Source organism: Trachurus japonicus, chromosome 18 (genome assembly GCF_045865225.1).
Source record: "Trachurus japonicus isolate A0001 chromosome 18, Traja_1.0".
Classification (NCBI taxonomy): domain Eukaryota; kingdom Metazoa; phylum Chordata; class Actinopteri; order Carangiformes; family Carangidae; genus Trachurus; species Trachurus japonicus.
The window spans coordinates 30,104,080-30,119,328 of record NC_140924.1 but is presented as its reverse complement, the minus strand read 5'-3'; the positions used below and the strand labels follow the sequence as shown (position 1 = coordinate 30,119,328).

Sequence of the window (15,249 nt, the reverse complement as noted above, 5' to 3'; positions counted from 1 at the left end):
CCTCCACATAAACTGAATTTAATAAGAAGCACAATTTTGATGTAGATGGAAACAATGTTCTCATCAAATGATGAAATTTTATTAATAAAAAACAAAAATAAAAACAAAGAGGCAAATATCATTCAAAAGAAATAATTATCGACTGGGAGCACTTTCAAATCAGTTATATTTACACCATATACAGAATTGTCTCTTCTCTTTTAAAAAAGGTTGTCAATTAAAAAAATGTCAATATGCATAGCAGCGTTCCACATTATCTTGGGGGCTCCAGTGCAAACTAAAAAAAAGAAAACAAAGGGACATTTTGAACTAATCCTCTTTTAGTTCTCTCCCAGCTAAATAAACAATATCACCAACTGTCTCCTCAGTCACATCACGTGAAGTCTACAGAGTTAAACATGTAAGGTTGTAAAAAATAAAAATAAGGACTTAGTTCCGGCAGGTATCAGTCTTCTTGGAAACGGATGTGCTTATTAGCCTCCTTGGCTCGGGCAATGATGATTTTTTCTGCTTTGGATATGAGCTGAAGTGTGAGAAGAAAACAAAACAAGGACCCACATGTGACAGCAGATAAAGAAAAGAGGAACAGCTTTAAGTGGAGTCATGACTGGAGTCACTTGAGTGTGTTTATAGGCCAAAGTCATCCCAGGTAGTAGACTGTATCCAAACATAGACAGTGTTCAATAAGCTGCTTACAAAATATGCAATTCTAATCACATATGTGTCTTTTTGTGCACACTATGAATATGATTCTATCTAACAGTGTATATGAGGTCTTTATTATGTACAGTATGTCAATAAAACACTGGAAAAACCACATATTTTTTTGTAGAATTTGATCCAAAATATATTGCTGGACACAATAATGTCTGTGTATGTGTAGTTTTTTAATATATATCTAAAGGGTGATCTCACCTTCTCTGTTCCTCGCTTCTTCTCTCTTGGACGGTTGAGTTTGACCTGGCGGTCCACTAGGATCTTCTGCCAGTACCTTTGTTCATGGTCACCTTTCACATTAAGAAAAAAAAAATCTTCAAAGAAAATTCTTAAGCCAAGTTCAACTGTGAAACCTTTTTAAAAAACACAGAACATGAGACAAGCAGATAGTCTGTCCCAATAACTTATTCTCTCCATCATCAATTATGGAGACTGTGCTCACTCAGTCATCCGCATCCTCTGCTCATTTCAACCGCAGGGGTGCAGCCCACACAAATATAAAATGGCATCTCTTCAGACAGAAATAAAAATTCATACCTGAGAGAATTTCGAGCTTCCAGCTGTGTGTTTTCTGAAGCTCTGCTCTGGCATCACTAACGGCCTTGGCTTCTTCTGGGCTGTGAAAGCGGATGTGACCCTCAGCATCTCCATCCAAGATGTCAATGTACGCCACTGGGGATATTTTGCTAAAGGCATCCTACACAGACACACAAAAGAAGGAATAAAAAAAATACTTAAGACCTTTCATACCTTTATGACAGAGAAAATGACAGGAGACTATCAGCCACAGTAAAGCTCTTGGGTGTATGGAGTTGCACTGTACCTTAAGGAACTTTCTCCCTGGTAGCGGCTTGCTGTCTGTGATCTTCATGATGACACCACTGGTAAACTGAGGGCCCAGGTTAGCTGCTTTTTCACTCTTCTCGCTTTTTACTAGATAAAAGACAAACAATAAACACGCAAGCTTGTGTAAATGTTGTTTGACCTACAAATGTCATCTTCACTCATATAACTGAAACTCTCAGTGCAACATTTTACCGCTGAAAAGAACCGAGAATGTGAAAGTAGAGGGGGAAAAAAAACAAGGAACTGACAAATCCTTTCATGTCTTTGTGTTATGTCACACAGAAAGTTGCATCAGTCATGTTTTCCCCAATTCTAACTGCACTTTGTCCATCTGAGCTATTATTACCAGGGATGCACCAATCTGGTTTTTCAGTCGCAGTGGTGATGCCGATACATGGGCTGAGCGTATCGGCTGATACCTGATGCGATCCGATACCACTGTTGAATTAATAAACTGAAGTGAACAGATCGGTGACATGGATCAACCCCATTATCCGATATCATTTCTAGTTTTATAGTCTATATCTGGGCCATTTTCAGATCTGTGCATCTCTAATTATCACTGGGTATAGTGGAGGTAAAACTCACTTTTTACATCCTGTGGATCATTATCTGTCTCCATCACACTCTTGTGCTCCTTGTGATCAATCTTGCTCATGCACTTCTTCAGGGACGCCATGCTGCGCTTCTGCAGGGTCAAATACTCCTCCTTCAGTTCCAGCCACTCTTTCCTTCACGTGGACAAAAGGAGGAAGAGAGATATTCATGTCACTGTCGTTCTGCAGGAATGTTCCCATATTTATGAAATACTGATGTACTGATGTATGTATAAAAACGGGATGTAGGATTTTACTTTGATAGAACTCGTAGTGGGATGACTTCCTCTCCGATTTTCAGCTTCTCCTTGTGTTTCTTTTTTCTCTTCCTCTTTGCTTTAACTGCTGAGTCATCCCTGTTTTCTTTCCCTTCCTCCACACCTCTGTCCGTGTCGCTCTGAGTGGATGGATCTGAGAGGAATCACAGAGTTAACACAACAACAAGCTGGTGGTTTCATTACTCATCATACAAAACAGAGGCGACAAGAGTGGAAAGTGTCATAATGTGATGACTTACAAGTCTCTTCATCTTTCTCCTTCCTTTCTGATTCACTTTCACTGGTTTTTCTTATCTTAGCTGGTAAATCACCATCCGACGCCTCCACCGTCTGAGACCGTCGTCTTTTTTTCTCAGACAATTTCCCCGGTGTCTTCTGAGCGCTGGCCATCTCTGCCTCCAAATCCACTGCTGCCGAGTGCTTCCTCTTTTCCTCTGAGGGCTCTGCGTCCATCACCTGCTCTTTGGCTTCTTCTGCAGGTGTTGGCACTGTGGCGCCTTCTTTCTTTTTCTTCTTCTTTTTCTTTTTCTTCTCTTCTTCTTCACCTACAGTTTGTGAATGTTAAGAAGCGGGAATGACCACAACAAATCTCACCGATAGCCTTATTCTTGATACGACACCAGCAGCAGATTTCTCATAAGTCTTTCTAACTGACAGAGAAACAGTGACATTAAAAAAGAAATCATTTTTAGAGTCTAATGAATTGTACCTGATGGAGGATTGTCAGACGGCAGAGGAAGGTGCTTTCTACTTTTCGTCTTGGGGAAAATCCCTGGTTTCCTGGGAGCATCTTCAGGGGGATTATTCAGCATCTATTTCAAAGAGAACAAAAATCCCCCTGAGTTTTCTTCTGGCTAAAAATAAACACTGGACTGACATTAATTATCACATGTTTCAGGCTATTCTGAAATATCCGATAATAAGTTTCACCTCTATGGCCTTTTGTGCTTGTTCTTCTTTCTCAAACTCTACAAACGCAAATCCCTTGGGATCACCAGAAGACTTGTACCTGGGGATGCTAACATAAACCACATCGCCACATTTTGTGAACACTCTTTCTATCCAGCTGTGGGTCACATCCTTGGGCAGAAGTTCCTTGAGAGGAGAAAATGAGAGGGAGACAGAACTGTATTATTATGTTATCCAAAACAACTTATCCGTCTAGGTAGATTTGTGAATATGCGAGTGTGTGGGGTTTCTCCACAGAAAAGAGTTCAATATAAATCTTCGTAGATGAGAGCTATAATCAAATGGTGCATTGAGGTTTAATGTGGATCTCCTCTATTCTTGATATTCTTGAGAAAATTAAACACTTGGACTGAAGACAACAGAAAACATTTCTTACCACATACACTGTGCGGCTGTCTGTGTTGTCTGGGATGTTTCCAACTGGAAACTGACGCCGTACTTTATTGCCTTCCAGGTTAACCTGAAACCCAAAACACAGCAACTTAGTTTTTGGAAGTGTAAATTGATTTCAATTATGAAAACATTTTTCATAATAGTAATAAAATAGGACAGTTATGAGAATCACACAGTACCTCAACTACAGATGAGTTTTTCAGTGCTCTCGCAATCAGCTTGGTGTCAGTTGTCAGCTTTTTCATTCGGTTGAAGCTCGCCAACACAGATATATCAACATCTAAAAGACACATTTAACATATTACATTAGATGGTTTGGTCGACAATATAATATCAGAAGCCTACATGTCAGCACTTGCATTAAAGGATAAGTTCAGATTTTTCTGTCATAAAATATCCCACTCACATTATATCATATTATATCAGACTGTTGTTGTTGGCCATTGTAATCACTCCTATTCTTTCAATTTCAAACCTTTGTGAGGGTGAGAGACTGTATCCCACTACAGCAGCAGCTCAGAAAAGTAATGTAGAGAGGGTACTTCACACTTCATTATGGCGGAGTATCTTTGGAAGATTTCTTTGGCTAACTTTAACTGTTCTTCAGTTTCTGCTGAAGAGTGCTTTTTTGTACTGATTGTGGATATTGCCCACTTCTTTTGTAGTGTAACTGCATTAAGAAAATATCAAATAAATGAGCATGAACAGGACTGATTTAAGCATCAGAGTATCTCACTAAGATAACAGTCAATCCAAACCTATCTTTTAAAAGTCTGAGCTACAGTTATGGCTTAAGTGGTGTATCTGAGCTGTGTTGACACTTACATCCATCATCTGACTCGTCTATGATTTTTTTGAGAAAGCGGTCTTTGTGGAGGTTGACATCCCCGAACCAGAACTCCACCTGCTTCTTCACATCACCCAGCAGCTGTTTGACTCGGGACCGCTTCTTCTTTTCTGTTTCTTTTTTCTTATTCCTGGCCTCTGCGTCTCCAGCATCGTCTGTTCCTGTCTCTGTGTCAATCATCCTGTGGGTGGAACTGAAACACAGGCCAGAAACACACAGTTGTGTCCATTTATTTATTTTTATTTTTTACCAGTGTTTATCTATAGTTATCTAACTTTATTTCACACATTGATCGGTTGATGCATTTTAAATTTACAGCATCCTTCATCTTTCTAAATTATAAGGTGATGGTTCACGGGGGATTTAAACATTTAATTATCATTAATTATTATTGTTATGATTATCTGAAATTTTTATTATTAACGTTACATATGAAAAACGAAATAAAAAGAACTTCATTTTCCTTTCACTTTCCTCCTCAATGGGTTGGCAGTGCATGTTTCATGTCTGTTAGCTATCTTCACTACCTTTAGCAAACTGCTGTCGAAGTTAGTACGTCAATTCGCGGGTCGTGACATTTTTTAAAATGCTGCAGTCATGCCCACTGCATTTCAAAGTCCGCCCGACCTTCACTTAAAATACAAATGACACAAAAATAACACAACTCACTCAGTATGTGAAGAGGAAATTGTCCAGTTTGCTGCTTAACGCGCAGAAAAATAACATAAAATAGTAGCCTGCCGGTCACACGTCGCACAATAAACGCGTCATACGACGGTACAGCATAGATATATAAACGTATATATATCTATGACGGTACAGGCCACAACTTCCGTGAAGTGTTTTTCAAAATAAAATCTCAAATACACGGACCCGTCTAAAGTTTACAACATTTTATTGACAGTTGTTCACAATTTACAATGTGTCCCATTTGATTTTGTAAAAGTAGTGCGTTACAAATATAACAACGGAATTACAATGTTCTTCAAAGAAAGCTGATGCACTCATGCTATAAATCAAAATAAATAGAAAACACATCAATACCAAAATACATTCATAAATAAACGTTAAACAAAAATAACTTCATTGTCGAACTGTCTTGATACAATATATTATGCTGTAGCCTATATGTTAATATTATTATAAATGCAGTGTCTTTTTAAATAGGCTAGTTGATTTGCATGTGGTTATGTGCTTTTATTTGGAAGTATCCACTTCATAGCCGTATCCGGGTACTGAGAGCAATGCTCCAGAGAAAAATGAGGAACAGGGGACTGAAAGGGTCTGAATCATGGATCTATTATAAGACAATACATCCATGGTCTGAATAAAAGTAATACGTTTCCAAACATGGTATATGAGCTCGTTAACATCATCAAGGAATTTGTATGAATATGAGAAGATCGATGTTATAAAGACAAGCTTTGACGCAGGAAAACATGGCCGGTTAGCTCAGTTGGTTAGAGCGTGGTGCTAATAACGCCAAGGTCGCGGGTTCGATCCCCGTACGGGCCAATAGTTGTTTTTGTCCTGTAGAATTAACAATGAGTTGCCATATTCATTTTCTCGAGTCAGTACTTTCTCTAAGGGAAACAAAGAAGGACAACAATGAAACATGTACCCCTGTAAGTGTACAGTCTACATAGCCGAGACTGTCTTTATAATATGTTTTGAGGAAAATTATTTAATTAGCTAATCATGTTGTGGGAGCAGGCCTCCACTATATTTTTCATTTAGTGTTTCTGCAGCATTAAATCATTATACCATGTCAATCTGTATAAATTAGTGTTTGCCTTGGGGTGAGAAAAGACTTTTCTCTGTCAGAGGTTCAGAACATTTCCAAACTTCCTGAGCTTCTTGCACATGTCGTCCTCAGTGCAGAACTCAATCCTGTGCTTGATGAGCTGTGAGAGTCTTTTGTAGAACGTCTTTGCCCACTGGGCTTCTAAGCAGTGGACCGATACCTTACACACTTTATGGAGTACCGTCACTAGTTTCTCATTGCTGCTGACCTCACACCGTTTGAAGACCCATTCCCCCCATGACTCCCACATCTCGTCATCTGTGAAGTTCACACTAATGCTTTCCTGGGTGCACCCGGACTCTGGTAGGTCATTCCAGATGGCCCTGCACAGAGAGGGAATCAACGGGTGCTTTAGAACAAGTTTTAATATACTGTTTATTGAAAGAAAGAGAAATATACTCACACCACTTTGTTCAGAGGATAAGGGGTCAACTCAGCAAGTGAGAGTAGACCTCTGGAGCTCACCTGGTTTCCCTCCATCCTGTAAGGAAAACACAACTCGTCCACAACAGTGTTTTACACCCAAACAATAACATAACTATGTTCACCACCCGTGTCCCCTCCCCTGTGTGAACTGAAGACAGAAAACTAGCTATATTTAGATATACAAAGCCTACATACAGTACATACATTTTTCTAAATGTATTCGACTTTCTCTCTGACATAATGTCCAGTGTTTGCACTTGATTCTGACATAAATATCCATGGAAGATATGTCAGTGTTTAATGTTTTAATAACAAATACCCTTAAATTACTCATTCAAGTAATGAAGAATGAAAGACCACAGTCTGGGAATCAATTGTCTGGTTTGGAGGAGGAAATGTTACCAAACAGTAATTTTAATAGATTGGACATAAACCATAGGGCTTTCATCTCCCAATTTTTTTTAGCAACATAATTGTTAACCACTTGTCAGTCTGCTTACATGCGTGTCTTACCATAATTCTTCAAGCTTTTTTTTAATCCGTATGGCACTCGAAAGAACCAGAAGTTCATCATCACCAACGTTTGACCATCCAATTCTAAAATTGGTAACAGAAACTGTGAAAAACATCTAGGGGTATTTTTCTCTGAGTCAGAAACAGACAAAGACCAGTTTATATTCTTTATTTGAGCATGGATTTTTATTTTCCTATATCCATGAAATAATAAACTCACCCTAGGTGTGTTAGACTGTCTGACACTTGCAGCACATCAGCAATGACCTGAACTGTGTCCATGTCTAGATTGTTTTCTCCGAGCCTTGAAAGGAGAACAGTGATGTCAGTGCATAAGTCACTATATGTTTCACGGTCCAACGATGTCATCACTTCTCAATCTTTTAATAAAAAGGGGAAAAGAAAGGCAAAGGTGGCAGTAATTGGGCACATTCAGAACAGGATGTGAAACCTAAAGTATCTGCACAGATTAAAAAAAAAGACAAAGAGATAGTTAAAAACAAAATCAAATTTTCACCCAGAACTCACCAAAGTCTCTCACATCTAATCAGCAGGGGCTGCAAATCTCTGAGGGCCTCACAGCCGACTCCAGTTCCTGTTAAATCCAGCTCGTATATTTTGCCCTTTGTGAGGTTTAGGAAGTACTTGATTGCATGGTAGTCCATTTGTGAAAGTGTTTCATCACTAACGTTAACTCGAATCAGCTCTGGTTGCACAGCAAGGGCTAGTGAGGGGTCCTGTTGCTCGAACAGGCAGTGTAGGTGATTGAGGATATTATTCCCATCATTGCAGAGCACTGTAAGTTCTCTGATGATCCTCTGGCGATAGGTCTCCACTTTTTCTCTCTGATGACATAACCCTAAATGCCTTGACAGAAGACTGGCATTGCGTTCAGAAAGGATTCCATACAGGAAGCGTTTGAAAAGGTCCAAGTGTCCGTTGTTGGTCGTCTCTCCAGGATCTGCATGGTTCTGCAGTGCATCAGGTAAAGGGTTGTGGCTCACTGCACAGTAAAGTGCAGCAAAGAACTCTTGAACAGTGAGATGTGCGAAGGAGTAAACCTCTTCGGTACAGCCGGGCTGCTGCGCCACTGTCTTGTCCAGAAAGGTGCTCACAAGGCTGCATCCCTCTAACGCTGCAACATCTCGGTCGCTGCTGTAGAACAGTGTTTGATGCTCCATCAGCTTCTGGAAGGCAAGTTGGCCCAACTTCAGCACTACGTCAGACAGCTGCTGTGTGACCCCTGCTCTTCCCTCTTGAAGAAACGTTTCAGCCCTTGACGTAGTGTGAGAGTGAATCAAAGCCACAAGATACTGCACATAAATGTCCGTCATGGTTTTGGGACTTTCTTCGTGGAGTTCTTTGCTTTCTTTGAGGATGCAGCACACAATGTAACAAAACGCGGGAGTGTAGCACAGCGTCAGCATCAGCTCATTTGCCGAAACCACTGCAAACATTCGCTCAGCGAGGGCGCTGTCTTGGAAATAACGGAAGAAGAAATCTTGAACCTCGGCCAAGGAGAAGCCAGCGATGAGCACGAAGCGGTCGATGCAGCCCACTGGGATGTGGTTGATGGCCGCCGGTCGACTGGTGAGCAGGACAGAGGCGTTGGGCAGAAGCTCACCCTGCAACAGACTTCCCAACACCTCCACCAACTCTGCATCTTCATCTGGCTCAGTCACAAAATTGTCTACATCACAGCTCCTGTAGTGTCTGAATTCATCAAAACCATCCAAGATAATCAACAGTTTAGTGTCATTCTCCAAAACGGTGTCCAGGTTTTTAGCAAGGTGTCTGTTCTTTCTCAAGACCAGCTCTCGGAGGTTTGTGGGCTTGTCAATCAGATTCAGGTCTCTGAAGGTCATGTGGATGATAAAGTCAAAGACAAGATGGTTCTTGTTCCCACCAAAATCAAACAGCATCTTTTGAACCAGGACAGTTTTTCCAATGCCAGCCACACCAGTAACCAGAACCTTCTTAACTGGACGATTTCTACTCGTGCTTGAGAAGAGTTCAGCTGGTGCGATTTTCCTGTGCGTGGTCGACTTCTGCTGCAGTGATAGTCTCTTTTGTCCAAATGTCAGCACCTCGTGTCTTTTTATCTCCAAGCCCTGGTGTCCGTCGACTAACAGGAGATTGACATAATGTTCAGAAAACAGGATTTTCTCTCCGTGTCGGGTGTTGTAGAAGAGCATGCTCTCGCTTCTGCGCCTGAGGACGTCCTTATGCTTCTGGATGAGTTTATCGTATCCTGCAAAAGAAAGTAAGTTGATCTAATTGAAACCTTTGCGAACTAAGGGTTTTGCAATACATCAGTACTGACCATAGCTGTGGTATTTTAAAAATGAACTTTTGATATTGCATTAATGAGACTATTAATGAGATTTGCCAGATTTTTTTTGTCAGATGTCAGGTTTTATGGATCTTTTGTTAATCAGTTCATTAGGCTGCCTGTCCATGAAGTCAAATAATTGAAATAACTTTATGTGGAATTTAGTGCTCTCCCTCCAACTAACTATTCAATTCAGTTCAATACTTTATTTCGGACACAGCGGCGGTCCATAGAACAATTAAAAAAACACACATACACATACATATACATATGGGGGGCTTTTAGGCTTTTAGGCCTTTAATAGATAGGACAGCTGTAGATAGAGGAAATGGGGAGACCAAGAGAGAGAGGGGAATATAATACAGCAAGGGGCCACCGGTGGAATCAAACCAGGGTCGCTGCCTCTGCATATGGGGTGCCTGCTCTACCCAGTGAACTAAATGATGGCAACACCTTCCTACATTTATATTTTAGTATATAATACACAATAGTCAAAATGACAAGAGTGAAGAATTGCATTATTGTTCTACCTACACAATGTTGTCCCTATCATGATATCATTAGCTTCAATTATTTTAGCCACAATAATGAACAAATGACAGCACCAGTAAACAGTGTAAAGAAATGCACTACTACAACATTTTAGCAGTAATAGTTTTAGGTTTGACTACGTACCTGCAGGCTGATGCTGATGTGAGTTGAGTCCTTTGGAGTGCCTCTCTGCCTCTTGCTCATGATGACTGCTGATGAAGAAAAAAACCTGGGCTGCTTCCTCACCTTTACACTCCAGGATGTCCAACACCTTCCTTACTCTTGCCCGAGGCCCCAACTGACACAGCACATCCTCGCGGTCATCCTGAGTGAACAGCTCTCCACTTACTAAACTCTCCAGCAGAGAGTCAATGCGACCTTCTAGTTCATCCACAAGGGAAACTCGCAGAAGCCTGAGTGCTTTCAAACCAGAATTACAACCATCATCTTCCACCATACTGTGACTACTCTGAAATAATCCCCAGTACCAATCAGAGAAGTCCAGTTGTGATCCTCTGATGATGCCAATTTGAATCACAGACTTAAATTGCACATCGTAAAGTGATTTCCTCCCATCACTCTGAAGTTCTGGTGTGACTGAATGGAGAAGCTGAGTGAACTGAATGAGGAAGTGCCTTTAATATAATGTGAGGCGTCACCTTCACTATCAAAACAAAGTTCAATTGTTTTTCTGGATCATAGAGGGGCCTCCTATTTTATATACATGCACCCTTAATGTGTTGCTAGAGCTGTAATTACAAGAATAGAGTACTTACAGAAATTCCAGCTGTTGTAGGGGAGACCAGGGGATCTTGTCACACTGGTCATATCTAGCTGACCATGGAGTGAAAATCCAACAGTGTGTGACATGTGTCACTTCACAGCTATTTAGCTCTTTACATGTGACATAATTGACTGTGACCTAAGGCACTTCGCCTTAGAAATCCCAGAACTATTAAGGTCATAAAACTATGATTAGCGACTGTGTTCAATGATGTTATTACTTACATAGAATATGGGGAAGTGTAGGTGTAGTGTGACACATCAACCACAGTCCTGTACTAAAGTTAGCTTGGTATAGGCTATCACATACTGTAACAGAACAGAAACATGAAGTTGTGACATGAAGCACCTGCACTGATTAGTCTTTCTCAAAAAAGTCAGACTTTTGTCTTCAAAATGAGGATGGAAAACTTCTATTTTTGTCATATTTTCACTTTAAATCTAATGTGGTTGAAGGGTAATAGTTCCAAAACAACCAGCACCAGCACAAAGTCAAAGGGATTGAGGAGTTTCTTCTTGAAAATACAATGTGATAACTTAACTCATGATACAGTAGGGCAACTTGTTTTTATTATTTATTATGTACTCCATTCATAACCCAATGAGTGAAAAACTAAAGATCATCCATTTAGGGTGATACAATGATTACTCTTTTCAATTGAGTGACTGATGTTCTGAGGACAAAAAGTTGAAGTGAAAGCAACAAGTGTGACTAGAGGCCATGGTCTCCCCACTATAGACCAGAGTTGGACTGGGAGAGAAATGTATTCCTAGACTGATGTGCTCAGGTCAGGACATTTGTCAGAGATTCCAGTCCCAGAACATTTACACTCTCATGCACACTCATCTGCAAATGACAGGCACACTGAGATTGACAGCCTGACCTCCTACAGACAAACATAAATAGAGGTCAGATTTTTTTGTTTAAAAAAGCATAAAATAAATAAGGAGCGATAATGACAATACACAGATTATGAAAGGAATGTATTTGGTTTTATTTAATGATAAACCAGGCATGAGCAGACAGCAACACATCAAGTCACCAGCAGAGGGTCCCCATTGCATGCACATCAAATACTACCAGCTGTTGGGAAATGAATACTTAAAACCCACCCCTGTAATTATTTACAAAAAGTATGCACAAGAACACACAATGAAATAAATAGTTAAAAGACGAGACAAATATCTACATAAGTTAAGAGCATAAGTAACATGTTGATGATGTTTTCCTCTCATAAAATCAAATAATCACACCTCAATGAAAGGCCAAGTAGTCTCCTAAAGCATGGGTATGTGTGGTGCTTGATGATGAAGCATTGTTTAAACCCAGGATATAATATCAAAAAGTGCAAACCCACTGCAATAATGTAATTGTGGTACATTAATTATGATCTTTAAAAAGTTTCCAACTATTTTTTTTCCTATATCCAAATATGACACAAAGGTCATGTTTACATATTTTAAGCTCAACTCACACTGAAATCTGTCCTAAGAAGAAAACTTACATAAGAACTTTATGTACTGAAATGTAATTGTTTTTTTTCTCCCTACAATATCAAACTAGAGCAAAAAATATGATTTGTAACGTGCTGTAACGTTGCAAAGTGGTTAAGAGACATTGAAACAAATATCTTTACAAGAAATATCAAAATCAAGAAGACAACATGTATAGACAATGTAACCTTACAAACTAGATACAAAAACTCTACAAGCCATGTTCTTAACAAAGACTTGGATGAGTTGAGTGCAAAATCTCCAAAAAAACAAAAAAACAAAACAAAAAACTGACTTGCTTCAGTCATACACCTCCATTAGTGCAACCCATGCGAGATAAATCTTTGTCCTACTTTCTATTCTGCCAAAAATGCAGGAAAAACATCTGCGATCCTAATTCCTTTCCTCTTTAAATGACTTGACCAATCTCTGCTGTCAACACGTGCTAATTAATGACCCAAAATGGTAGCACAGATCATGATCTATTTCCCAGGTGGCTAATACCAAATGTATACCTTTTATTAAATACTAGGCTTTTTAGTCATGTTAGCTATTTCCCATTTGTATACAGCACTATGCTGTATTTCAGTTTGAAACAAGAGTATACCCACACCGCATTAATAAAAGCTCATTTAGTATCTAAACTATGTAACAATACTGTTTTGAGAGACCATTGCAATAAAGGCAAACACACAACTATCCAGTGGTTATCACAAACTCAGCGGTCTACCCAGAATCCCCGGGCAGCAGGTTCAAAAGTGTATTTCTCTATTGTATGCTAATGCTATTGCATGCTAGTTGCATGATAATGTGCACCCTATTTGAGACGGTGAGGCGGTGCTACAGTAGAACATGGTGGCTCCTCTCTCTTTTTTTGAAAACCCTGAAACAACAGCACATTGCATTAATGCAGACAGGTCTTGTGTAACGCCTCTTTATGAGAGTTTCCTGTTATGCAACCATGCAGTCACCACAAGTCTCTATTACTCACAATGGAAATGTGTCTACCTCACTTTTGCATAATTTAGGAAAGTTGTTGAAAATGAACTTCAGATTTAAAAAAAAAAAAAAAAAAAAAGGTAAAGTAAAGCTGAAGCCTTCATTAACTGACACGTCACTCCTCTCAAAACAATACTTTCTAATTCAAACCCACACATGACATCTTTGAGGAAAGTACATCACAGCCACTCCAGGTACGACCGTCCACACATTCCTCTACTCTCTGGTATCCCCAGCCTACACCGTTCATCCAAGACAGTCGTTGGCGTTAGGATGGGGCATAGAGGTTTTCAAGTCTCTGTTGGCACCTTCCCTGACCTATCCAGGTTGTCCACAGCCCTCATCTCACTCCCCCCGGCTCAGGTGTTTCGGCAGGAGTGACAGCAGCGACTCTTAAACTGGGGCAGCGGGCAGAGCTCCAGCTGTCGGACCTTCTCACAGTACCTTGTGCTGTCTCGACACTCTCCTGCTGGAATACACAGAGAAACTACACTACTACACATACTCGCTGTAGGCCTAATCATTTTCCAAGACAGAGCACTGTGAGTGGAAACACCATGGGTTAAGCCATTACATTAAATGAAAAATGAAAACCAAAACCACAAAAAGTTTCCTAGCGAAGCCCTTTTCAGTTTTATGTAAAGAGGATTTCAGATATCCAAATACAAAGCAGGTAAGTGGAATTTTCCAAGGTAATTTTTCAGCGCTTTGAGTACCACAAGTGAAAAGCGTATCCTCAAATCTCTGCACATGAAACTGAAACTATGTACACAGTGGATTTTTACACTCCCATTAAGGGAATCTAGGTTATTCTTTAAAATAATCTATTTAGGACAAGACCACAGAAATATTCTATCAATGTCTTTGTGTCATAGGCTGGGACTGACAGCAAAAATAGTGTGAAGGTTAGTTTTCCACCTCTAAAAATATGCTCCTCGGGGGAAATTTACACATGAATCATCATCAACACAGTTCTCAATAACAAAGTGAAGATCGCTTTCACATCTTCAAGTCTTTCTTTCACAGTGCTCCAACGGTTTCTCACCTCTTCCACAGGACAAAATATTACAGCGCTGCCAGCTGGGGGGGCGCGGCCTCCACATGCAGTGGTGTTCGCGCGTGGCCTTGCCGGTCCGGCGGTGCGCGCACGTCACCTGGCGCGACTGGAAGCCGTGGCGACCGCAGGTGGCGGTGCACTGAGTCCACGGTCCCACGCGCCAGTGGAGAGCGCAGCCGTCTGTGGAGCAGTTCTTTAGAGAGCTGGGCCTGAAAACACACACACACACACACACATCAGACATCGATGTCAGTACTACGTCGACAGTCATCGGCTCATATGGTGAGGTCTCGATTTACCTGTGGAGTCCGCTGCACATCCTGTAGGGCACTTTAGTACCGTTTGTGATCTGGCAGTAAACGTGGCGGTGCTGTGTGGCCAGACTGGGACCTACACACTGACCGTGACACTACAGGAGGAAAGAATGGATGAAAGTTACAAGCAAGTTGAACTGAAAAACAAAAAAACTGTCCTCCTGTGTGTTTTCCCAAGATTTAGATGTAAAACACATGAGCAACACATTTAGTTGCCTCTGTGAAGTAGAAGTTAAGTAGTAGTTTTAGAGAACTAAGCACTTCCCTCATCAAACTCATCAAACTCATCAAATACACAATCCAACAACTCCAAAACAAACAAGTTGTGACCTGCACATTCACCACGCTAT

General features: G+C 40.5%; 3 protein-coding genes and 1 non-coding gene across 7 annotated transcripts in view; 1 reads left to right on the top strand and 3 right to left on the bottom strand.

Moving 5' to 3' along the window:
• Nucleotides 1–60: 60 nt before the first annotated feature.
• larp7 (La ribonucleoprotein 7, transcriptional regulator) lies at nt 61–5,429 on the bottom strand. Its single transcript, XM_085759548.1, has 13 exons — nt 5,316–5,429; nt 4,625–4,839; nt 3,979–4,079; nt 3,783–3,866; nt 3,368–3,532; nt 3,147–3,249; nt 2,677–2,982; nt 2,417–2,570; nt 2,152–2,294; nt 1,541–1,650; nt 1,255–1,414; nt 916–1,007; nt 61–523 (listed from the first exon to the last, which is right to left on the bottom strand). The coding sequence occupies exons 2-13, from the start codon at nt 4,824–4,826 to the stop codon at nt 446–448; spliced, it is 1,698 nt and encodes a 565-aa protein (XP_085615674.1). The 5' UTR covers nt 4,827–4,839; nt 5,316–5,429; the 3' UTR covers nt 61–445.
• Nucleotides 5,430–6,087: 658 nt separating this feature from the next.
• On the top strand, nt 6,088–6,161 carry trnai-aau (transfer RNA isoleucine (anticodon AAU)). The gene has a single exon. It is a non-coding gene; the product is annotated as a tRNA-Ile (tRNA).
• Nucleotides 6,162–6,422: 261 nt separating this feature from the next.
• Nucleotides 6,423–10,790, bottom strand: LOC146969614 (NACHT, LRR and PYD domains-containing protein 3-like). The gene is made up of 6 exons (XM_085806241.1): nt 10,397–10,790; nt 7,918–9,640; nt 7,610–7,693; nt 7,390–7,473; nt 6,854–6,931; nt 6,423–6,773 (listed from the first exon to the last, which is right to left on the bottom strand). The coding sequence occupies exons 1-6, from the start codon at nt 10,707–10,709 to the stop codon at nt 6,467–6,469; spliced, it is 2,589 nt and encodes an 862-aa protein (XP_085662367.1). The 5' UTR covers nt 10,710–10,790; the 3' UTR covers nt 6,423–6,466.
• Nucleotides 10,791–12,006: 1,216 nt separating this feature from the next.
• Nucleotides 12,007–15,249, bottom strand: part of adamtsl3 (ADAMTS-like 3) — a 108,757-nt gene continuing 105,514 nt past the window's right edge. For 2 of the 4 annotated variants that reach the window (XM_085806238.1, XM_085806240.1), the window contains 3 exons: nt 14,885–14,994; nt 14,574–14,794; nt 12,007–13,997 (listed from right to left, as the gene is read on the bottom strand). In XM_085806238.1, coding sequence (XP_085662364.1) covers nt 13,888–13,997; nt 14,574–14,794; nt 14,885–14,994 — 441 coding nt within the window. In that variant the 3' untranslated portion in view covers nt 12,007–13,887. The remainder of the gene's footprint in view (nt 13,998–14,573; nt 14,795–14,884; nt 14,995–15,249) is intronic. The other 2 variants (XR_015038199.1, XM_085806239.1) reach the window with 2 other exon arrangements.

Coding starts and splice junctions, on each gene's coding strand:
- larp7 (XM_085759548.1), bottom strand. CDS start 4,826: ATGATTGACACAGAGACAGGAACAGACGATGCTGGAGACGCAGAGGCC. Junction 2,983..3,146: donor GTCTGACAATCCTCCATCAG/GTACAATTCATT, acceptor CACAAACTGTAG/GTGAAGAAGAAGAGAAGAAA. Junction 2,571..2,676: donor GGAGAAAGATGAAGAGACTT/GTAAGTCATCAC, acceptor GATTCCTCTCAG/ATCCATCCACTCAGAGCGAC.
- LOC146969614 (XM_085806241.1), bottom strand. CDS start 10,709: ATGGTGGAAGATGATGGTTGTAATTCTGGTTTGAAAGCACTCAGGCTT. Junction 9,641..10,396: donor ACATCAGCATCAGCCTGCAG/GTACGTAGTCAA, acceptor TTTCTTTTGCAG/GATACGATAAACTCATCCAG. Junction 7,474..7,609: donor GACAGTCTAACACACCTAGG/GTGAGTTTATTA, acceptor TACCAATTTTAG/AATTGGATGGTCAAACGTTG.